We start from the raw sequence: 23,342 nt of genomic DNA, 5'->3' as shown, positions 1-23,342 counted from the left end.
CTAAAATCCCTAGCTACTGGAGTGGCATCTCCTAAAATCAAGAGAAGCTAGTGTATGCAAGCGCAGGACGGAAGTCGCTATCTTGAGCGTGGTTAAAGTTGCAATTCGACGAAATATTTCTGCTTTTTATTTATTTATTAAAGTTTTGATTAACCTGAAAGCTTTGCGTAAGTACTCAGTTCCGTAACTAGGGCGGTGCCAGCGGTGCCCAGGCACAGGGCGTACACCCTGGGGGGCGTAGAAATGACCTGGACCAAGTTTTATATCATAGTTTTGGGGCGTAGTTACAGAAGCTCGCACCGGGCGCATAAAAGACTAGTTACGACGCTGTAAGTACTGTATATTCTCATCTCTGTGTACATTAGATAAGCTTTAAAATTAACAATAGGAAACAAATTTTATAGTTAATAAGGAAACATGTTTTAAACTTTTTAATGCAGTTTTTTTTTAATCGCTTTTTAGTTACCAATTAGAATCGTCTCCATTCTAATAGGTGTTTGAAAGCGAGAACTTTCGACAGAATTTCGGGTCCCTAAACAATTGTACTTTAACCAAAAGTAGAGGTGAATTGTTTTTATTTTTGCACTAGAGAAACTGCCTAATGCATCTGTCGTGTTCGTTAATAAATTCCAGCCAGAATCCATATTGTTGACGCCATCTTTATAGTTGGGTTTTCTCTCTCTATTTTCTTTTTGCCCCATAAAATGTGGTTTATTTGTTTACGGTATCGTGACTCGTAGACGATCTGCCGAGGGGGGCAATTTCTATAGAAAACTGGTTGTATTTGGGTGTTACAAACGAGAAAAAAATCCGGAAAAAGCCACGTAGCCAACAATTTGGCGAGGCACGAATCCATGACCATTGTTCAGAGTTTTTATTCACTCGGCTACTGGTGAGCGCTGGATAAAAAGCTTTTGGTCTGTGGACTATAGTGTTTTTCCTCCCTGTTAACTAGACAGATTGTACTCCCATGGAGGAAAACAGATGCCGCAAGTATCCGAGTGGATAAAATCATCAATGTTAGTGAGTCGTTGGTTTCTGCTGATCAAAAGGCTGGATAAATGGAGTTTTTCGATTTATTACTTTTCTGGCTGTTACACATAAGGTCAAATAATGACCCCCAAGATTTTTGCATTTTAGGTCTCGGGGACCTTGAAATGTCGAGAAAAGCAAAAAAAAAAAAAAAATTTGCGGGTAATTTCTGTATGTATGGATGCTTGTGTGTGGGGGCATGATTTTGTTCTCCCTGTTTGAAGCTTAATAACTCCTGTACTTTTTGTCGAAAATTTCTGAAATTTCGCACTCACCAGTTGCCAAGCAATTTAATTCCCTGAACACTGGGAGTTCGGTCGAGGGTTCGCGCCACGCCAGGAAGGGCTGGTCACGTGGAGTTTTCCGACTTTCCTCCACGTCTGTAACGCCTGACTAGCTGTCAGTTACCCTTAAAAAGACCTTCGGAAGGCATCCCTTAGGCAGATCGCTCAAGTGTTCCGTTCCATAACTTAATAAAACAAACTGAAATTTTGCAGGGAGGCTTTCTTATTAGGGGATTGTTGATATTAAATTTTGATCGAATTAATGACAATTTTACTAGTTATTAGCATTTACAATTTTTTTTTTTTTTTTTTTTTTTTTTTTTTTTATAAAACTAACCCTTAAAATTAAGTTTTTCTCCATTTTATAATAGTTAAAAATATTAAAATTTTAAAAATAATATATGATAACAGATGGCGCCACCAAAATTTTAATGGTGCCAGAAAAGTTAAGCAACTCGATGAAGAAATTTTTTAAAATTTTCTATTCTGTTGTTGAAAGATATAACATAATATTATATTTAAATACGATAAATTTTCTACCAGTGTACGTGATTTTCTTGGTGTGTTGGTGTTAATTCCATATTTATCTTATCACATTCTCTCGTGTTATCTGTATCCTTGTTTTCCTTACCTTTTTGTCAGAAAGTTTTCATTGAAGTAAAATGGGGTTCTGCGGTTGTTCTCTCTTTAACTCGACTTTAACAGCATCTATTATTAGTATTGTAAGTACTGTACATACTATTTAAATTAGTAAAATACTTTTTTATTTTATGAAGTTTAATTAGAGTTAATGGTAAAGTTAATTAATTGACACAGTAATTTATAAGGGAACGAGTCGAAATTGTTTTCGTTATTGTTTACCAAGTAAACACTTATTTAATTTTTTTAATATATTTTAACATAATTATTTACTATATTACGAATAAAATACATAAAATCAAATTAAAGTACGTTACTTTCAGTTATTTTTTCAGCGTGCATTCAAAGATATCTTTCAATTCTGTGCAAACAGATGATATTATAACATTATAGATTACAGTACTAGAGTCTCTATTATTCGGAATTGTATTATCCGGAAATATTTACAGTGAGTTATTACGTCATTAAAAATAGCTTTATGAAGCATCTGTTTTCGGCAATTAACCGCCTATTCAGGTTAATTATCGAAAGCAGATGGCCAAAAAAAAGGGAAGAAGCACGTAGTTTGCTGGAGTGTGTAGTTTTGCTTCAACACATGCTTCTGTTTGCTGAAATCAGGAAACACATTCTAACCTAACCTAACCTATTGTATTTCCTAATAAGTTACCAATAATTTGGTAATTTATTAGAATAGGTTAGGTTAGGTTAGGTTAGAACGTGCGTCCTCAGGCCCACGAAAATTAAAACTTTGCATCAGTGCCGTCTTTAGAACGTAAGGGGCCCTGGGCTAGAAGAATTCGGGGGCCCCCCATGAAGAAACAGAATCAATACTAGATTACAGACCTAGGGGTCGCTGGTGTAGCTAGCACGGGCGAGACCGGTTACGGATATCGTGCTATCACCCTTTTAACATATCCCAGAAAATCTGTTGACTTTTTTTGTTTTTTAGTCAGTGAGATTTTTCACCCTGTACTCATCACTTCACAAGGGCCAAAAAAAAGGTAATGGACGGTAAAAAAGGTAAAAAAAGGACGGTAAAAGGTAAAAAAAGGTACGTATTGGAGGAGTAATTTCAATCGTATTATTAATGATTTCTTCATTTTAAGTAACCTATTTGTTTTCTTTGTAACTTTATTACTTTCGGATTCAGGGGCCCTACGACCTCGGGGCCCTAGGCCCGGGCTCCGTATGCCCTCCCCTAAAGACGGCACTGCTTTGCATTTCTAATTGCAAATGCTATCGAGATTCCGGAAGTGCCGCCATCTTGAACTACCTAGGTACACATTAACCAATTTTTAAAATTTGCGAGAAAAACGTACATAACGCTTTTAATAAGCTTAACCGAGTGTATCGTTAATAACGATGTCGAAGGTGTCAAACACTTTATGACAGAAATGAAGAGAAGTGCAACAATTTTGCTGACATATAAGAAGTTCGGCATGAAAAGAAAGCATTGGGTTCGTCTTACTGTATTGGAGCGAGAGGAAAAGGGCGAGTATAGAAGTCTTGTACAGCAAATAGTATATGTATTTCGGGATGAGCCCAGAAAGGTAAGTTTTGACGCTTTTGCATTCCATGTTTTATTAATTATTTATTTCAATCACATTTTAATCTAATAAATCGTTAGTATATAATATGAGATACGAGTTTATATAACTACTCAAATGTAAAGATTGAATAATTTTGCTAACTCAGAATATTTTGCTAAATGATTTAGTTAGTTCTATAATATAGCATTTTTATAAATGTTAGTTCATTTGCATAAACTATTGAAGAATGTTTTTCTAATGTTAAAATTTGTTTGTTTTTTTACATTGCACTCCTAAAGTAATTTATATTCTAAAACAATCCATTTCAAAATTGAGAAACACTATTAATTAAAACACATTTCATGCAAGCCAGATAAAGTTTCCATTAGAAAAAAAGTATAGAAATTCTTATTCTTATTCAGATGAATGTCTAAAAATTTTTACAAAAAATTAAATTTCTGTAATGTTGAAATTACATAACAGATGAAAATTGAACTTATGAATGACTTTCAATAATATTTATTTGTATTTTTAGATTGGATGAATTGCTGAGCAAAATTGGTTCACCAATTACATATAAAAGTACTGTACAACTTATAGGAAAAGCATATCACCCGCTGAACAACTTGCACTGACATTAAGATTTGTATCATTTAAGATGCTTTACAATCAAGTTTCAATCTATATATATAATCGAGACGAGTTGATGATAATAATAATAACAATAACAACTCTCCCGTGGTCACCACCTGGTCGTAGTGGGAAAGCCCAGTAATTTTACTGATCCATCGGGCAATGCAGGCTGGAGCACAAGCTCCTGGTAGGGACACCCATGCCAGTAAGGTCTATGGGAATAAATGAAGCTAAGAGTGACCACATCCACATTCTGTGGAGATATTTATTATGGTAATAATCAGATCAAAGTGTGATACCGGCTGGGACGTTGCCCGGGTTAACAAGGTCCGCGTTCGTGGGTTAGGCAGAGGCTCACGTTCGAAAAACAGGCCACAGTCTCCCTCAGTTATCGGTGGCGCAAGCAGCACCGGTTCAAGCATGGTTACTGCAATGCCCTCAACACATGTGAGGAACCAACCCAGTCTTGGTGTTTCTGTGGCAATGCATCCACAGACCACAAAGGCTGGAAAACCACGCCAACGGATGAAATGGACAGTAGAAATGAATGAGTTTATCATCCGTACTTACTACACGATCACAAAACTCGAAACAAACATGACAGCATACAGACAGCAACTACACCATAGATTCTCACAACAGTATCCTCATCTCACTGTCACTGAACAAAGGGTTGTTGATCAAAAAAGAACAATTATACACAACAACCTTATTCCACAAACAACACTTGAACTTATCAAACAACAGGTTGCTGATCAAATACATCAACAGACAGAAACATCTAACATTAATGAAGATCATGTAACCTGTCAGGATAATCCAGCAACAAGCATTCATAATAACACACATACAACAATTACTACTAACAGTACTACAGACACTTCCTCATCCATCACTGATAACATAGACATTGATTTAGTTAATACGCTCTCACTTATATTTCAGGAAACACTCACTAAATATACAGGTACAGATCCCGCACAAAGACCACAAATACCAAAAATCAACACGTCAAAAGAAGTAGGAAAAACACTAAATTATGTAAGCACTCACTTACTACCACACTACATTCATTCAATTTCTACACTCGCAGACATTCATACATTAGTTTATGCTGGGGCAGTCGCAGTAGTGACACACCATGGACTGAAAGTACAATCACGGACAAATACACAGAGAACACAATTCTATCACAAGCCTGCCTGGCAGATAAGAATAGAAACACAAATAAATGACATTAGACAGCAATTAGGCAGGCTGACACAATACACTAAAAACAACATAAGACCCAAATTAAGGAAACAGCTCAAAAACATTTTCAAGAAAATAAAAACACACACAAAACATGAACATCACAACACACGCATTACAGAATACATTGATACACTAAAACAGAAACTTGCTGCCAAAGCACGTAGACTCAAACGATACAAAACATGTACACTACGAATACAACAAAATAAACTATTTACAAACACACATCATCATCATCAATCCACAAGACATGCCAAATTTTCTTACCCAGGGCATCACCTACATGAAACCTAAAAACAACAATACCACAGACCCCACACAATACAGACCAATTACATGTCTTCAAACACTCTACAAATTATTGTAGAGTGTTTCGCAAACAAAGTGTACAAACATGTATCCCTGTATCGCAAACAAAGTGTACAAACATGTTGAAGAACACGACATTCTAACAGAACAAGAAAAAGGTTGTCGTAGAAACCATAGGGGATGCAAAGAACAGTTACTCATAGATTCAGTCATTCTACGGCAAGCACACAAACAACACAGAAACATACACATGGCATATATAGACTACAGAAAAGCATTCGACAGTGTTCCACACAGTTGGCTGCTACATATTCTATACATGTACAAAATACATCCATCACTCATTACATTCTTCCAAAACACTATGCAGCACTGGAGAATAACACTACATCTCAGGGCTCATAATACTTCCATACAAACAAACCAAATCTTTATTAGGCGAGGAATTTTTCAAGGAGATTCCTTGAGTCCTCTCTGGTTCTGCCTAGCCTTGAACCCATTATCCAATATGTTAAACAATACGCAATATGGTTACAATATCAGACATGAAAAAACAACACAGTTTACACTGTCACATCTCATGTACATGGATGACATAAAACTTTATGCATCCACACAAAAACAACTTCTTCAACTCCTACAAATCACACATTCATACACCAAGGACATACAAATGGAATTTGGCCTAGATAAATGCAAAACACTTCACATAGAAAAAGGAATCTTGAAGAAAGAAAATTTTGCACTTGGAAATGGAGACGTTATTGAATCCATGGAAGAAGGCGAGTTCTACAAGTATTTAGGATTCCAACAGACCAAACTAACAGAACATACACAAATAAAGCAAAGATTAATTAAAGAATACCAACGTAGGTTAAATGCTATTCTTAGAACAGAGTTAAATGCAAAACATACAGTTAAAGCAATAAACACATATGTCATTCTTACATATTCTTTTGGAGTTATACATTGGACTCACACAGATCTTGAGCAACTCCAAAGGAAAACAAGAACAACACTTACTAAGCATAAACAACATCATCCAAAATCCGCCACAGAAAGATTAACCTTTCCACGTAAAGATGGCGGACGTGGCCTGATTGACATAGTTAACCTTCACTACAAACAAATACAGTCACTGCGAGAGTTTTTTTACAAAAAACAAGAAACATCACAATTACATAAAGCAGTAACTCTAGCAGACTCGAATAACACACCATTAAACTTACACTCACATCATATGGACACAACGCAACATATAAAAAGCACAGACACCATTAAGCAATCGTGGGCTCGAAAGGCACTCCATGGCAGGCATCCTTATGATCTGGCCCAGGATTTTGTTGACAAAACTGCGTCAAACAGCTGGTTAGCTCGGGGTTGCCTCTTTGAGAAGACGGAAGAATTTATAATCGCCATACAGGATCAGGTCATAAATACTAAAAACTACAGAAAACACATACTCAAAGATGCAACACTCACAAATGACACATACAGAAAATGTCACATCATGCCAGAAACTATACAACACATCACCTCTGGTTGCAAGCTCTTGGCACAGACAGATTATTTACACAGACATAATCAAGTAGCAAATATAATACACCAAGAGCTTGCAAAGAAACACAAATTAGTAGACATTCACGAACCATACTACCAGTACAAATACATTCCACAGACAGTATTGGAAAACAACACGCACAAAATGTACTACGACAGAGCCATAATCACAGATAAAACAATTTACCACAACAGACCAGACATCACACTCATTGACAAACACAATAAAATCACATACATTATAGACATATCCATTCCAAACACTCACAATATACAAAACGCATGCACTGAAAAAATTAGCAAGTACACAGAACTCGCCCAGGAAAAAAGGCATCTGTGGAGGATGGATAGGGTGCTTATTGTACCCGTCGTTCTCTTTTCTACAGGTGTCATACCACACACACTACACAAAAACCTGGGCACATTACAATTGAATAGAAACACATACATCACACTACAGAAGGCCACTATATTTAATACATGTCATATTGTGAGAAAATACCTGAATACAGACACACACACTGATACACTTCATTCATTTCTGTTTTGGTTACTATTAGGGATTGCAATTGCTGGATCCCTCATCCAGCAATCCAGCTGGATCCAGCGCATTTTTCGGCCTGCTGGATCCAGCGCTGCGGATCCGCAAATACTCAATTACTTTCTAAATAATGCCGCAAAAGTCTACGTCGTCGCGTTGCCGTTTTGCTAACTACTAGACTGCTACTAATTACTTACTCACTACTTTACTAACACTAATAATTAAATTACTTATAAATAAACTATACTTTAATCAATCCAGCAAAATTTAATAAAATAATAACGTATTCAATCGCTTTTAACGATCTTCCTCAGTTACAAAAAAATACAACATTAACTATAGAACATAAAATGTGTTTGGAATAAATATAAAAAGAATAGTGCTTAATTACATCCCATTTTTTTTAAACAAGATACATAGATGTACTGCCAGGTCTGATAATTTTCGTATTGTATACCGACGTAATCCCACTGTTTTCAAACTTTTAAGAAACGATAAAAAGAAAGAGGATCGGAATTCAACAACGGGTATGTATTCGGTGTCTTTACACAACCAACGTTTCAATTCCAAGCTTGTTTATGTGGGTGCAACGATGCGCAGTTTAAAACAAAGGCTCAAGAGCACAAATATACAATCAGTAAGAACCTTGACAACACTGCGCTGGCATCATACGAAAGACAGAAGGATGTTAACGTCCAATGGGATCAAGCGGCAATTATAAAAACGACGACGAATAGGCAAACGGTCAAACATCTTGAGAGATTGGAAATCTGCAAGGCGCACATGACAACTGGTTGTATAAACCATAGAGATGCGGACTCATTGTCTACCATGTGGAGATCCTTTTACATTAATTAATGTTATTAACGGACAATGCTGGTTTCGTTGGATCTTATATACAGGGTGTTTTTTTTTATAAACTGACGGTACTCAGAGACATCTGTAGAGCAATCTAACAGCCGGACTGTCGCCAAATTTGAGAGGGTGATCAAGGACGACATGGGAAAGAGATTCCGCGAAGAAAAAAGTAGTATCCAAATTTGCCGGTAGGGGTGGATTTGGCGCTGTTGTAGCAAAACAGCTAAGAATCTGCATAAAATCCAGCTGCAATTAACACACACGAATGAATAATCAGACAGCAGTTTCAGTGTAATAACAAAAGTTTAATTAATCAGCAAATAACCTTCTCCCTTCTTCAATGTGATCACCGTTCTGCTGGACAACTCATTATATCCTGAACACCGTGTTTTCTATGGCCGAACGTAACATGTCCGCAGGAATGTTCATCACAGTTTGAGGAATGTTGTCCTTCAAAGTTATCAAGTTTGGGACACTATCAAGATAGACCTTGGACTTTAAGTAACCCCACAGGAAATAGTAACATGAGGTTAGATCCGGGGAGCGAGGCGGCCATGTAAGTGGAAAAAAGCGACTGATGACCCTTTCTTCAGTGAAGTTCTGGTAGCTTTTTCGCTACAACAGCGCCAAATCCTCCTCTACCGGCGAATTTAGGTACTACTTTTTCATGTCATCCTTAGTCACTCTCCCAAATTTGGCGACAGTCCGGCTGTTAGATTGCTCTACAGATGTTTCTGAGTACCGTCAGTTTAAAAAAAACACCCTGTATATATTTTTTCCGCTATTTATTTTGTTTATTTATCTATATTTTGTCCGTTTGGGCGTTTTCCGTTAATTTTTATATTTATTCCGAACACATTTTATGTTCTACTGGTATATTTAATGTTCTATTTTTTTGTAACCGAGGAAGATCGTTAAAAACGATTGAAAACGTTATTATTTTATTAAATTTTGCTGGATTGATAGAGGTGTAGTTTATTTAATTTATTCTACCTCCAGTACATAGTTTTTATATACTTATAAATAAGTACAGACTAATATGTAGAGCCTATATATGAAAACTGGTAAGACTGGTAGCCACTTAGCCACAGATTATCCGTCCTTACATTATTATAATACATTAATATAAATTAATCAGTAGAATTACCTTTGCTATTATTTAACTTAAAGATTACATTATAATTATAATCTAACTAAACATTTGAAGTTAATTATCTCTATCTCAAGTGTTAAACCGAATCAAACTTAAGTTTACTACCTAAATGTGTAAGAAGTTTTACTGATTTATAGTGACCAGTCTAAATAATAAAAGTTTCTTAAGTATTTTTTAAAAAAATGTTTTATTTATTTCATTAAAAAAAACATAAATTGCAGGATAGATAGATAGACAGATAACACTTTATTGCACCAAAAATACATCCACGCTGGATCCGCGCTGGATCCAGCTAGAATGATTTCAATCCAGCAAAAATCCAGCTGGATTCAAAACACTGCTGGATTGCAATCCCTAGTTACTATGCCTTGACTTTGCTCCGGCATAGTACACAGCCACCGGTGTTAACCGAGTATATCTCACTTAACCCAACATAATAATAATTAGCGCAGAGCCCAAACGGTTAGGAGTTGAAAGTTGAAATTTGGTACACAGTTAGGGTACGTCACGAGAACGCACACTAAGAAGGGATTTTTCGAAATTCCTCCCCACGGGGAGAGGGACAGGAATAAGGCTTAACACTTCCATCAACAATGAAAGTGTTATGTAACAATGGAATTGTTAAGAGAAAGCGACGTGCAAGACGCAGATGCAGTTTTTTTCGTTTTTGCCGGAAATCGAACATATTTTTAGACCTATCTAAAAATTCTCTAATTAGTCTGGAAACAGGGAGGACCCAATTCTTGCATTCTGTGAAAACGGGTAAGGCTGACTGTAATGTAATAATCTTAATCTTCGCTATCGTTAATTTTGCCCGAGCAACGCCGGGCCCACCCGCTAGTATCTATATAATTCCAAAACAATGTTATATTTATTATAGCAAAATAAATATAACATTGTGTTTTCTGGTAAATATTTGAAGGTAAACATTATACTTTTCATGAATTTTTAAAGAATATATCATTTCAAATTTAACAATGTTATTATTTCAGATTCCCGATAAAGAAAATTTTATTGAAATCGGCAAAAAGTTTAATATGTATTGCAACTTCCCTCAATGCTTATGGGCAATAGATGGTAAACTCGTTATTCAGCAACCAAAACATTCTGGTACCGTCTATTATAATTACAAGGGTACAAATAGTATTATTTTAATGGCTGCTTGTGATGCTGAATACAGCTTTACGATTGTTGACATAAGTGCACCCGGAATCTGTAGTGATGGAGGAGTGTTTAGTAATTCTGTATTTGGAAAATTAATCGAACAAAAACAATTGGATTTTCCTGCACATGAGAAATTGGCAGGTACAAATATTACGGTTCCATATTGTTTTGTGGGGGATGAGGCCTTTCCTCTCCTTCCAAATTTATTAGTCCTTACCCGCATATAATCCTGAAAATGTTATAAAATTTGTACAGCAACAGTATGCCTACATAATTATCTCAGGACACGTGATATAAGATGTCTGTCCCAGGAAGGAGCTTATTGCACGAGTAATTATGTGGATTCCGAAGGATTTAATGGCGTAATAAATCCAGGTCAGTGGCGTAATGAAACAGAAACAAACGAAGCAACGACAGACACAACTACATGCTATTTTAAAAAATAGTGGTAGTAATGCAAAGAAAGTTCGTGAATTATATCAAGACTTTTTTTTATGAGCGAACAAGGTCAACTTCCTTGGCAGACTGAAGTTGTGACAAGAGGATCAACTCCAGAATTGTGTAAATAAATTATTCGAGTAAAAAACTGTAAAAATATAAAATTTTATTTACGTATAAAAATAAACTTTTTTTATTCCGATTCCTCTGCTTCTGCAAAGGCTTCTTCAATTTTTTTCCGTAAATTATTCTTCTTTTTTTTACATTTTATTTCGCGGAAACGTTCTGACAGTGACACGAAGTAATAATAATCACTATCACGTTTAGTTTCCACTATGGGAGTAATTGTAGTTTTAAGTAGGTCGAATAATCCCTTCTTCCAATTATATTTTCTTTTCTTTTTGTTACATTCACCTGAAATTACAAATTATCATTTATAGAAAAAGAAAACTTATAATGTAAAAAATGATAAAATTAAATTATATTTACTTACTTGAGCCACTTGAACTTGAAGTGCAAGTCTTTAAGCAGTCGTCTATGTCGTCGTTTTCTACAGTTAAAATTGTATCTGGATAGGACATTTCAAGTGTGTTAGACTCTACAATTTCAAATTCTTTATTTGAGTCTTCTATAAAATTTAAAGTAAAATATACATTTAAAATTTTTTAAGATAAATGATGTGAACATGTACAGTACATTTATCTATTCTATTAAACAAATGTACTTTACTGTTTTAATTAGCAGATACACAGAAAAAAAACTTTAATATAAGTTAATATATAATTGATAAATTCTAGTTTTATAAAAATCTGATATCTTTCTTATAAGCAGTAATTAAGCTGAAAGTCAATTTTACATCATTTGTCTATGTATACATTTATTTTCTAAAACTATTTATTTTACCATATTCTGTATAATATCATCTATTGTGAGATTATTAAATTTTTAATTGCTAAAACTATAGAATCAAAAACATTAATTTCTTAATATTTTCAAGTAAGAGGATATATTTAAAACAAACCTGAATTATTTCCTGTGTTTCCTTCTCGCAGATTTATGTAATTTTGGGAAGATTCCTCTCCCTCAACAAAATTACTTATTGTGCTTAATAAATAAAATATTTGATAAAGTATTTTTTATTATAAAAATTCAATAAATAGATAATTATTGTATAAATAATCAGATGAGATAACTTACTTTATTTGTTCAATGTCTGGTCGCAAAAACGAGAGCATCTTAAAATATGCCCATTGATGTCTCTTGCGACGTCCAGAACCACTAGGAAGACTCTCCTCTTTACTTTTTCGTCTATATTGGTCGCGGATATTCTGCCACCTTTTCTTCACTAGTGATTCTGTAAAATATTTTACATTTACAATGTGATAACTTATTAGATATAGTCAATCACGTACCTTCAACGTTTAGTTTCTTGGAAATCTCCTTCCAAGAATTATTCTTTTTAATGCTGTCTTTGTAATCGGCTCGACGAATATCGTATAGCCATGGATAATTTCTTACTTCATTTATTAGAGCTTCTGAGAAGTCTGTACCTGTCGCCATTTTCTATCTTCGATAAATCCAAACTCTGACTGGGTTTAGCTTCGAAGCTCTCATTGGCTGTAGCTCACCGAATGCTCCGACCCGACTACAAATATTTAACTTTTTAAATCTGTCCGACTGGAACGACCAGTCGGTCGGCTGACTGCTGTTACCATGGCAACATGACTTGGAGTCAGACCGGTCGGTCGGCCGACTGCTGTTGCCATGGCAACACGACTTTGAGTCGAACCAGTCGGTCATAGGGTGAAACAGACCTTATACACGTGAAGAAAATCCGGAAAACTCCACGAGCTAAACTACCAGTGTTCGATAACAATATTTACTCTGTTATTGGTGTACCCAATTAACAAGAATTTCTACTAATCGGAATGACATTTTTCTATTCAATGTCTAACATATACACAGGAGCCAGTTTCTCATAGAAAGAGGCACCTCCCTCTTATCAGATAGCCCTCATGTTGTGTTGTCTCATCTCGTCAATCAAATTGGCAGGTATAATGAGGTGATATACCGGTATGAGTTACTTTATGCGATGTGTTTTTGTAGGAACTTTCTATTATTATTTTTGATAAGATATCATATTATGTTTTGATAAATTCTTAAATGTTTCGTAATCTATTTCTTGTGAAATGTTTAGTGTTCTATTTTTCATTTAGTGATTAATTGAACATAAGTTAGAGTTACAGTAATTATACAGGATGTATACACAAAGACTGCACTATACTTTACCCCGCTAATACTTGAATGCATGTGGAAAATCCATGCGAGGTTCTCTGCACGGCTACGTAATTGTGCTGCAGTTTAAAAAAATGTAGAGCTATAAATTCCTAGTGTCTGTCTGTCTGTCCTTAATCTCGAGAACACTGTAAGACAAATAAAATTTACGACCAGATATGGAAAGCATAGGGGAAGGAGGCTCCCGGTTAATTATATATGAACTTCCGATACATACCAGGGAAGTTACGATACTTCAATTCAAATGTTTACCCCTGAAAGAAGTTAGATAGATGACCGGCACGACTTTATTGCTAATGAAAAAGTATGGTGTACAGGGGCTAGCCACCAATAATATGAGGTGGAGAGCATATATTTTAAGTTAAAAAATTAAAAATTATTATTAATTTATTACTATTAAATAACTTCGATTTATATATTTATATCACAGATTATTTCCATTTATGGTATTATATGGAAATCAATTTTTTTCGAGTTGGAGAACATAATTCGACCTAATTTGACGATATTTGAATCGAATTCAACCGTAAGAGAAGGAAGTGGAATTATTACTAAAATCATTGAAAGTGTAATTTTTCTTTATTACGATAAAAGTAATTCTATTCTCTTTTATTTCCATTAATTCTTTCCCATTTACATAACTTTTTCACACTTTAAACTTTAATTTTTACAGCTGTGAAAAGTATCGTGATTGCATCTCTATTCATTTACGTCTTATGGTTTATAGCTTCTGTTGTCATAATTATTGGAAATCAGGTGAAATTTTTCATTAATATTCAATACAACATACTCCTATTTAAGCATGGGCATCAATACTTAAGATATGGGCTACCCATACTTAAGATATGGGCTACCTAAGTATTAATATCCTTAATTACCTAAGATATAATGCCCATCTTAATGGCAGTCCATTAAGTATGGCCTAGCCATACTGTTAAGAGTATGTATATTTATAAAATAATAGATTTTTCCATTAAATAATTTCTATGGTTAAATATTCTTTACAGAAACGAATCGTCTCTGTATTAGCATCATGGGTTATGGCCACATTGGTCGTCATTTCCACTGACGTTTCATTTACAATATTCTTCTTATACAATGCAATCGAAGAGGTATTTCTTTTATAAATTGAATTAGGTAAATGTAATTAGTAATTAAACGTGATGTTTTAGATTCAAACGAGTGAAGTTAAGTTAGAAAGTATTTGGATGGTAGGAAAAGTGTCAGGGAATATCATAATGGCTGCTTTATTTCATAAAGGAATCATCGTATTGGCCATCTTGGTAATCCAAAACGTAAAAATATTATTAATTATTATGCAAAAATTCAATAAAAGTTTACATGTTTTATGTTTTTCTTTAGATATCTTTAATTGTCTACGTGTGCCAGAGAGCAAACGAAATTTCAAGAGAGAAGGCTAAAGAAGTAAAGTATTGTATTTCGTTTTCATTATTATTACTTGTAAATAATTCGCCTTTACACGATTTTTTCAGGCTAATCAAACAAATTTATCAAATTATCCAACAATTCCACATATAATTCAATACGGAAATCACGGATTCAATGCGGAACCTTCAGCATACAATTCTAGAGGAATACCTCCATTATCTTCCATGGCTCCAGTTGATCCAAATAGGAAGTTTAGTTATTTTAATCCACAATATGGAAGTGTAAAGGCAATTCCTCCACCATACGAACAAGAAAAAGTTAGTTCTTCACATTATATGCGTGCGAAGGCCATTTCACAACATTCTTCTCATGGTTACTCTCACAGAGATGATGGGTTTCATCACTTTCAAACTCATGGAGAAAGATTACCTGAACCTGAAGTTGATTACGATATCGACAGATTTATTGGTAAGTATTGTTATGGATAAAACCATTTGTTAATGGATAAAACCATTGGACACTGGTAGTGTTCAGTGGTTTTATCCATTCACGCGGCCTCATCAACGTGCTGATCGCGTGAAGTTTACCGGGTTTTCTTCACGTCTAACACAGGAGCCAGTTTCCCATAAAAAGTTCTTCCAGGAGAGACCCTTTGGAAGATTGCCCACGTGTTGCGTTGCCTTATTCCACGACTGCAATCGAATCCTATTTTTAATGTTGTAAATTTCTGCATTTTTCTAGAAAATTTAGTATCTAAATTTATGTAAATCAATATATTAACTAGTTAAAAATTCTAAGATATATTTTAGTTATTAAAATTCCATTAGATATTACAATAAATGTAAAAAATAATTTAAAAATTCTCTTAATTTTCCTTCTAGGTCAGCAACAACGAGGATATAATCGCTATTAAAACTAATCACACAGGGGACTTTATCGACAAGGAAATGCACTTTGGGCCTTCTGCACCTCTTCAGTCCTTTATTACACATACCTGTACAGTCCTTTGTTAAATTAAAAAAAAAACAGTAAAAAGCAATTTACTGTATTTAAATTTCTCATATGTAAATTATGTATTTAGTGTGGTATTAGAATTACAGAGCATTTATTGTTTAATTAAGTATATCTGTAATAAAGAACTGAAGAGGAAAATGAATAACAATTGAAACTTTGTCTGCATTAACAAACATTAAAAATTTTAATTCTAATAACACAAAAAAAATGAAGAAAAATTAAGTTAAAAATCACATTTTTTACATGAAAATATTTATTCAAGAAATGTTTCATTTTGATTGATTTTTGTATACATTTTTCTAAATTTAAACAATTAAATTTAACGTATTGATGTACTTAAAACTATTGATTTATGCATATTAAATCATTAAACTTTATAAATATATATATATAAAAAAAATCCATTTGTATATACAAAAATATATTATAAAACTATAAAATATTCTATTTTTTTATTGCACAACAAAAAGTAAAATAATTTTCTGATATATTCAGCTTAGTTTTTACATAAAAATTAAATTCCCAAACCAGATAAATATTAAGAAAATTCAAAAAAACTAAAAAAAGCACAACCATACTTCTCACTAATTTAATTATATGCTTAAATATATTTTTTAAAATCTAAAAATATGATTCATAAATCTGAGATTCATATTCAAATATAGATTCTTCTGTTGTTAAGATTGGTGAGTCACATTTTATGATTCAATGTATATAATTTGTACTCTCTGATTACAATATTAAAGTTGATATATTTTTTAAAAAAACTATGTGTATAAAAGGTGTGAGATTTATTAAACTAGTGGAAACGATGAATGACATGAAGATGATGGAACTGACAGATCTATCATCATTGATTCTCTTTCAATTAACTTTAAGCTGATGCAGTTGAAGATGAACCTTTAGGCGAGGATGTAAAATTATGTGCATTTTTCATGGATTCTGAAGAATGTCTCGAAATTGATGCGCTAAGACTGCTTAATGTCCCAACCTAAACACATATTTTGGTGTTAATTATGTGGTAAACAAATAATGTGAGAATAATGTGAGAATGCTACCATTTTAAATTATTGTATTACACATTAAAACATTGGAAAACTGTCCAATTTTCATATTTATCCATTACAGTTTCTCAATGTGTCACGGAGAACACATTCAACCCATACCCAAATTCTCCCACAGCAGCCACAATTCTACAGCTCTTGCAGATTATTTATGTTGCTCAATGACAAATGCAATATTGCAAACCACAGAGCACAAAAAGTCTTCTCTACCGTAGAGTCGCCATTTTTGTTTTATGGCTCTTCCTAGCGGTAACCAGTCAATTCTACGGTAAGATATTTCAATGCAAATGATAGAACGATGCACTTTGCATACTTCTCGGGTAATAATTAACATAATTACAGTAATTTAAAACGGTAGAATTCTTTTTTTGGATGATTAAGTATATTTATTTACCTTTAATTTGGCCATATCTTCTAATCTTGTTATGTTCGACAATTCTTGATAATTTGATAGAACCACTAGACCAAAGAAAACCTGTAAGAGGTATAAATATCTTATAAATTTAACGAAATTTTTGTTATATTATGTATTGATATATCTAAATTCAATGGAAAAAAATACAAAAAAAATAATCCAGCAACGAGTTGTGTAACTTTTCCGGCAAGAAAGATATTGCGTGTGGCGCCATCTGCTAATGAGATTTTATTTAAATGTTTTTTATATTATTATAAAATACCAAAAAGCTTAATGTTGAGGGTATAAATATGCTTTATAAAAGAATAATATATATTTGCTGAAATACAGCACAAGAATTTTATACACATTCATTTTGGTGTCAATCTTCTGAGGGTGTCACGCACTCCCCACACTACTAGTGAGGCCATTGTGCTTAAATATATATACATTTTGGGTCACTAAAATTGGCATATTACTGCTCTTGGACCCAACAAAGATAGTAATTATTTTACCACGAGCGATCAATGCTGTATTGTATTACTTACATTGGCAACCATGAGCAGTATCCATATCACTAGCATTGCCTGATGGTAACTGAAGTACAAATCCTGAAATGTATTTTAAACTTATTACCACTATCACAAGGTTATTTTTATATTAAATAGATTTTTAAAAAATAATATTCTTACATTAACTAGAGATCTGAAGAAAGTGCCAACAAATCTCCAACTTGTGAATAACACTATAGCTATTAACCAGTGACGAAATTTTCTTTCATTTTCCTGTGATAAAAACAAATTATTTATTAAAAATTTAGTTATTTCCATGTTTACATGCTTAAACATTTCAATAATAATGGAAAATAATGTTATTTAAAGACACTATTAAGGAATGGCTGAGTACAGAGAGAATCAGTGAAGGTGCAGACAAGAAGAGTGGCAAAAATAAATTCCAAATTGTAGGATTAAAGTAAGAAGAGAAAAATAGAGAGTTTAGATGAAACATTAAAAGGATTGGAATACTAAAAATTAAAGGAATGAATATCAAAATATTTAAAGAAGATCAATATGGCGTCAAAATGTTCCAGTTGTATACTTGGAAAGTTGCAAACCACAAAGGATGGCAAGTTTTAAACAGAAGTATTTAAACAGAAAACCAAAATTTAATGATTGTAACTGAAAAATTTTAAAAAGAAAAACTAGCACTTACCTTTTTCAGTGCCATCATCAGGATAACAGAAGCAATTCCAAGATAAATTGCGAGAAAAAACGAGATCACAGATTCGGTAAGGAGTAGATTTCTGACTGTAAAAATAAACACTGTAGTTTAGTTTTAATTTACATTTTAAACGTATTTTTATATATCCAGTAATTGTAATTAAAGTACCATTAATTGACGAGATATTTAGAAGTACAAATGCTACCAAATTTGGTATCGCGACATTTCGGAACACATGGAACACTTTAAAAACAATTCAACACTATTAGTATCAAAACTCGCCACTTTAGCGCTGCAAGCGACAAAGAAGCAGGGGTTTTGAACTAGCACACGCTGAACACGGATGCTTTAATTATCATCACCCATTATATTTAATTAATTAATTTTAAATTTTATCTTATAACAAAATTTATTTGACTTTTGTTTAAAAGGAATATTCCGATTTTCTTGAATAAAAATAATTTAACAATACTCAATACGTAAATATTTCCTTATTAAAAACAATAGACTTGAGATAGGATGGAAACGTGGAGCTCACTCATTTCCAAAATCCACAAAAAATGTATTAAAAAACAAATAAGAATAGATTTTTCTCTATTTTATCGAAATAAATGTTAACTTTTAATACACATGACTAATTTTAGTCCCTTCTGCGTGGGGGTTTCGGCCGAATGACACGATGGTGCTCTTTCTGTATATGACAGTTTCATAATTCGATTGACTTTTATGTAATTATTTTTTAATAAAGACGAAGTTTTGGGGTTTCTACTATATCTAGACCGAATAAAACAGTTTTAAGTCACTCCTCTCCTCTCTATCTGTGATTTGCAAGAATGCAGTTTCGTGCATCACTCTTCACACGTTTTTCTATGACAATCAGTAGTTGTGGGTTCGCGCCTCACCAACGAGCAGGCCACATGTGGACTTCTGGGGTTTCTTCAAATGTCTAATAAATAAAAGTCCTGCCGTGAGGCACCCCCTTGGCAGATCTCCCACGTGTTGCGTTGCCTTATCCCATTACATCCTATATCCTACGTAAACACATTCACTAAATTTTGGGAGCCAACCTTTTTCGAAGGATAATAGGAGGTGGCGAAAAGTCAGTTAATCATTGTTCTGGTATTCAAATCATGTTTCCGACGATTCTGCAAACTCATTTTACCGTTGGTATTCACAAATAGAAAAACGGTCAACTAACTCTTGATCCGCCCTGTATTTAAAAACAGATGTTTACGTAGTATTTTAGTGTAGAAAACGATAAAAAAATCAAGTAAAACTTTGGACCCAAAGCGTGAAATAAATCAGCACAACTAATCTGTGTCAGATCTAAACTGGAGAAGTAACAACCGTACAGGGTCAATGCCTTTTTCCAATGATAATCACAACTGACTGACCCTTTATATGCATCGTGACTGTCAAAAAATGCACCTTTCTCGTACTATCACGACTGTATTAATATAATAATAATAATATCCCTCATATTCGTAAACCGCTTAATTACGCTACTAACTTTAATTAATCACAGATTACACGCATTAATTAAAATATTTATAATACAAATTCGAGAATATAACTTGCGTTAAAAACATCCTACAATTGTGGGACGATTTTTAAGAATTAAAACCCTCTTTTTTTCGAGTTATTTAGTGTATTTTCAGCCATCGCGCGACGACGCGCGCGAACGATAGCTCGCCTCTTTGCGTTTTATCAACTTATACATTTTCACACACTCAAATTAACTTTTAATGCTTTAAAAATACGAAAATGAGCAAGAAATTTCAATATTTTTTTCTTTATAATGAAAAAAATTTGGAATTAGAGAAGGGGGTTGCCCACTCGCCGACACGCGACGCGTCGAGGTCGACGGCGCGCGTCACACGCGCTCTTGTGCAATACACTTTAAACTTCGCCCATAACTCGTTTGTTTACTGTTTAACACTTCTCTACTTTAATAATTTAAATAATTAATAGTCTAGAGAAGGAAATTATAATATTACCATGGAAATTTCCGCTGTACACGAATAGAAAACTTATCCCAAAATATCGATAATGTCTGGATCCTGGTTGCGCTTCCGCTAAGCAATAAATGTCAAAAATGACTAAAATCGCCATATAAATGCACTCCACCTAAAAAAGCAAAAATATAAATATTTTTAATAAATAAATATTTACAATAAATCGAAGTTTTAACCGAAGAATAATCATTTTTTAAGTAATTATTCGGATAATTATTGCTCTAAAAAAAGGGGTTGAGTTTCGGAATTTTTTTGCATTAATTAAGATTAATTCGGCGTTAATTGTGTTCCACAAACGAAATTAAACTAAATGGAAATAGGAGAATATTTAAATTCCAATTAAGGTAAACATCGATAGGTGCATAATCACTTACCAAGGTAAATATAGAAGCAACGTAGCTACCATTCTGTAAATCGGTAAATAAACTGTCTTTAAGTAAAGGTTTTCGATGGTACCATGGTATCTTTCGGTAATTTAATGCCATGGTTTACCACTTCGACAGGTAAACGCCCAAACATCTACAGTATGGCGACTTCGTACTCCGATGGAAACATACAGGTGAAACGCGACGTCATCAAGGTACGTGTGTCTGGTTCGTTGCCACTTGGTGGAGTGGAATTAGATCGGTAGATGGCGCCACGCGTAAAATCTGTGCGTAAAGTGGGCATTTTATTTATTATAACTTTTTTCTTGTAATTTTATGCTATTATTAATCAATTGTGCGTTTATGAATGGTTTTCTAATGTCTGGTAATTTTTTATTATTTTTTAAGACAAAGTGTTATTTTGTAGGTTGTGTGTTGTTTTGTGTTGAGTGTTTGTGCTGTATCGTGCTGTGTTGTCTTCTGTTGGGTATTGGGTTATGCTGTGTTATTTTCTGTTGGGTATTGTGTTGTGCTGTGTTGTATTGTGTGTGTTGTGTACTGTATTGTGTGTGTTTTGTACTGTATTGTGTGGGAGTTGCGTGTGTATTGTGTGTTGTGTTGTGTGTATTTACGACAATACAGTGGATTTTTGATATAGTGAACTCTCAAAGGACTCAGCTAAATAATTTCACTATACCAAAGGTATTTGTTGTAATTTTCCATTTATCTCATTTTACTTTATTTTTTGATGGAAAAAAAATGGAAAAAATGGGAAAATAGCCTAAAGTAATAATTGCCATCCGAAAAAGTACTAAAAAATTAATTTACATTTTTTTTCCTTCCCGGAAACTAAATTTTTTCTTAAGACATAAATTAATTAATTAAGTTATTTTTTATATTGAAAAAAGTAGAAAAAATTAATTTTAATTTTAGATGAACAGTTGAAAAGAAAACAAATGAATCAATCTTCAGTTATTGTCATTTTACGAAGGATTTGCACTAATTAAACTGATAAATCAAACTTCAAATAATTTGTGAAAGTGGCCATTGTTTTGCGGTTTTGTTGCAAAAATTTAATAATTGTTATTTTTTCTATTGATAATAATTAAATAGTTTCATAAATCATAAATTTTCTTCGGGGGGAATATTCAAGTAAATCCTAATCAGTGATGGTTTTAAGCATAAGACAATGTAAGTCTTTGCTTAAGGCCTAGCTGTTACAGGCTTGAGATACTTACAGTTATATAATTGTGAGTTAAATTATATAAAAGGGGCCTTACGAGGGCTGCCTTAGGTCAACTACCACATCCCCTGCTTCAGGGAATTGCACCCAGTTGGGATAACCTCTCCAACAGGAGAAAATTGTCCACAATTAACAACAAACCGTAACTTCTAATATATGAAACTATAAACAATAAGTAACAATGATAAAGAATAAGGAATCATTAAGAAAACATCAATTTCTGTGTCAGCATTTATCTCTGTAGTATATATTACTAAACGTTTTAATTATGTGCTTTTATAATTTATCTTGACTTCCCTCTATGTAGCGTAAAAATCTTAATTAAGTCTACAATTGAGGACTTAAATCTGTCTCTATCACTCTTCCATTATCCTCCATAAAACCACTGAATACTGGTAGTTGGTCGTGGGTTCATATCCAATCACGTGGAATTTTCTGGATTTTATTCACCTTTCTAACATTAAAATAGGGACTAGTTTCTCATAGAAAGGAGGTATCTCCCCTCGGAGATCGCCCACGTGTCGTGTTGCTGTTAAAAATTACACTTGATAAATTTGATAGATGTAGAAAACGTACAACGGTCTATCTAAATTTTATACTTGACGAAACAGGTGACAAGTTTTGTTAAAATTTGATTCGTTAGTTTCGACACAAATCGTCTATTTGACACTTTTCATGGTAAAATGATTGATGGTTGCATAGGTTTTCTTCTCTTCTATTCTAAAATATCGATTAAAAACTAAATAAAAACATGGGGAATAAATTACATACTTGAAAGTTCCTTATGAAATTCACTTGTCATAATTTCATTTATTACTCCTCCCTTTTAATGAGGAAAAATGAAAATAACATTATAAATACTTAAAGAACTTATAATGAGTTTATTATGAACTTTTAAAATGTTTGTAAGTAATTAAGAAAACAGTTTAATTGTCTTAAAGCTGTAGA

General features: G+C 33.5%; 3 protein-coding genes across 4 annotated transcripts; 1 reads left to right on the top strand and 2 right to left on the bottom strand.

The window, feature by feature from the left end:
* The first annotated feature begins 1,881 nt into the window (after nucleotides 1-1,881).
* LOC136987893 (uncharacterized) lies at nucleotides 1,882-15,998 on the top strand. 2 transcript variants are annotated; one of them, XM_067285667.1, is made up of 8 exons: nucleotides 1,886-2,038; nucleotides 14,120-14,282; nucleotides 14,363-14,445; nucleotides 14,697-14,801; nucleotides 14,862-14,972; nucleotides 15,052-15,114; nucleotides 15,183-15,546; nucleotides 15,960-15,998. In XM_067285667.1, exons 1-8 carry the CDS (start codon nucleotides 1,979-1,981, stop codon nucleotides 15,989-15,991), a joined length of 981 nt encoding a protein of 326 aa, XP_067141768.1. In that variant the 5' UTR covers nucleotides 1,886-1,978; the 3' UTR covers nucleotides 15,992-15,998. The 2 variants fall into 2 exon arrangements, with proteins under 2 accessions (XP_067141767.1, XP_067141768.1); XM_067285666.1 differs by lacking the exon at nucleotides 14,862-14,972 and having other exon boundaries at nucleotides 1,882-2,038.
* On the bottom strand, nucleotides 11,218-12,954 carry LOC136987831 (uncharacterized). Its single transcript, XM_067285575.1, has 5 exons — nucleotides 12,807-12,954; nucleotides 12,592-12,748; nucleotides 12,416-12,498; nucleotides 11,888-12,022; nucleotides 11,218-11,808 (listed from the first exon to the last, which is right to left on the bottom strand). The coding sequence occupies exons 1-5, from the start codon at nucleotides 12,952-12,954 to the stop codon at nucleotides 11,588-11,590; spliced, it is 744 nt and encodes a 247-aa protein (XP_067141676.1). The 3' UTR covers nucleotides 11,218-11,587.
* A 479-nt stretch (nucleotides 15,999-16,477) lies between the features above and the next one.
* pasi2 (Protein) lies at nucleotides 16,478-21,360 on the bottom strand. Its single transcript, XM_067285659.1, has 7 exons — nucleotides 21,161-21,360; nucleotides 20,769-20,898; nucleotides 18,763-18,857; nucleotides 18,243-18,335; nucleotides 18,099-18,161; nucleotides 17,551-17,631; nucleotides 16,478-17,083 (listed from the first exon to the last, which is right to left on the bottom strand). The coding sequence occupies exons 1-7, from the start codon at nucleotides 21,269-21,271 to the stop codon at nucleotides 16,967-16,969; spliced, it is 690 nt and encodes a 229-aa protein (XP_067141760.1). The 5' UTR covers nucleotides 21,272-21,360; the 3' UTR covers nucleotides 16,478-16,966.
* Nucleotides 21,361-23,342: the final 1,982 nt, after the last annotated feature.

The sequence above is a fragment of the Centruroides vittatus genome, unplaced genomic scaffold (genome assembly GCF_030686945.1).
Source record: "Centruroides vittatus isolate TY-2023 unplaced genomic scaffold, ASM3068694v2 scaffold_2802, whole genome shotgun sequence".
NCBI lineage: Eukaryota > Metazoa > Arthropoda > Arachnida > Scorpiones > Buthidae > Centruroides > Centruroides vittatus.
The sequence above is the reverse complement of the archived record's forward strand: the minus strand, read 5'-3'. Positions and strand labels throughout refer to the sequence as shown.

Excerpts from the sequence above, each read along its gene's own strand:
- pasi2 (XM_067285659.1), bottom strand. The coding sequence starts at position 21,271 with ATGGCATTAAATTACCGAAAGATACCATGGTACCATCGAAAACCTTTA. Across the intron at positions 18,858-20,768 it reads GTACAGCGGAAATTTCCATG|TCAGAAATCTACTCCTTACC; the intron begins GTAATATTATAA and ends TTATTTTTACAG. Across the intron at positions 18,162-18,242 it reads TCTTCAGATCTCTAGTTAAT|GATTTGTACTTCAGTTACCA; the intron begins GTAAGAATATTA and ends AATACATTTCAG.
- LOC136987831 (XM_067285575.1), bottom strand. The coding sequence starts at position 12,954 with ATGGCGACAGGTACAGACTTCTCAGAAGCTCTAATAAATGAAGTAAGA. Across the intron at positions 12,499-12,591 it reads CCAGACATTGAACAAATAAA|CACAATAAGTAATTTTGTTG; the intron begins GTAAGTTATCTC and ends TTATTTATTAAG. Across the intron at positions 12,023-12,415 it reads AAACACAGGAAATAATTCAG|AAGACTCAAATAAAGAATTT; the intron begins GTTTGTTTTAAA and ends TAAATTTTATAG.
- LOC136987893 (XM_067285667.1), top strand. The coding sequence starts at position 1,979 with ATGGGGTTCTGCGGTTGTTCTCTCTTTAACTCGACTTTAACAGCATCT. Across the intron at positions 2,039-14,119 it reads CAGCATCTATTATTAGTATT|ATTATTTCCATTTATGGTAT; the intron begins GTAAGTACTGTA and ends TTTATATCACAG. Across the intron at positions 14,973-15,051 it reads TCATCGTATTGGCCATCTTG|ATATCTTTAATTGTCTACGT; the intron begins GTAATCCAAAAC and ends GTTTTTCTTTAG.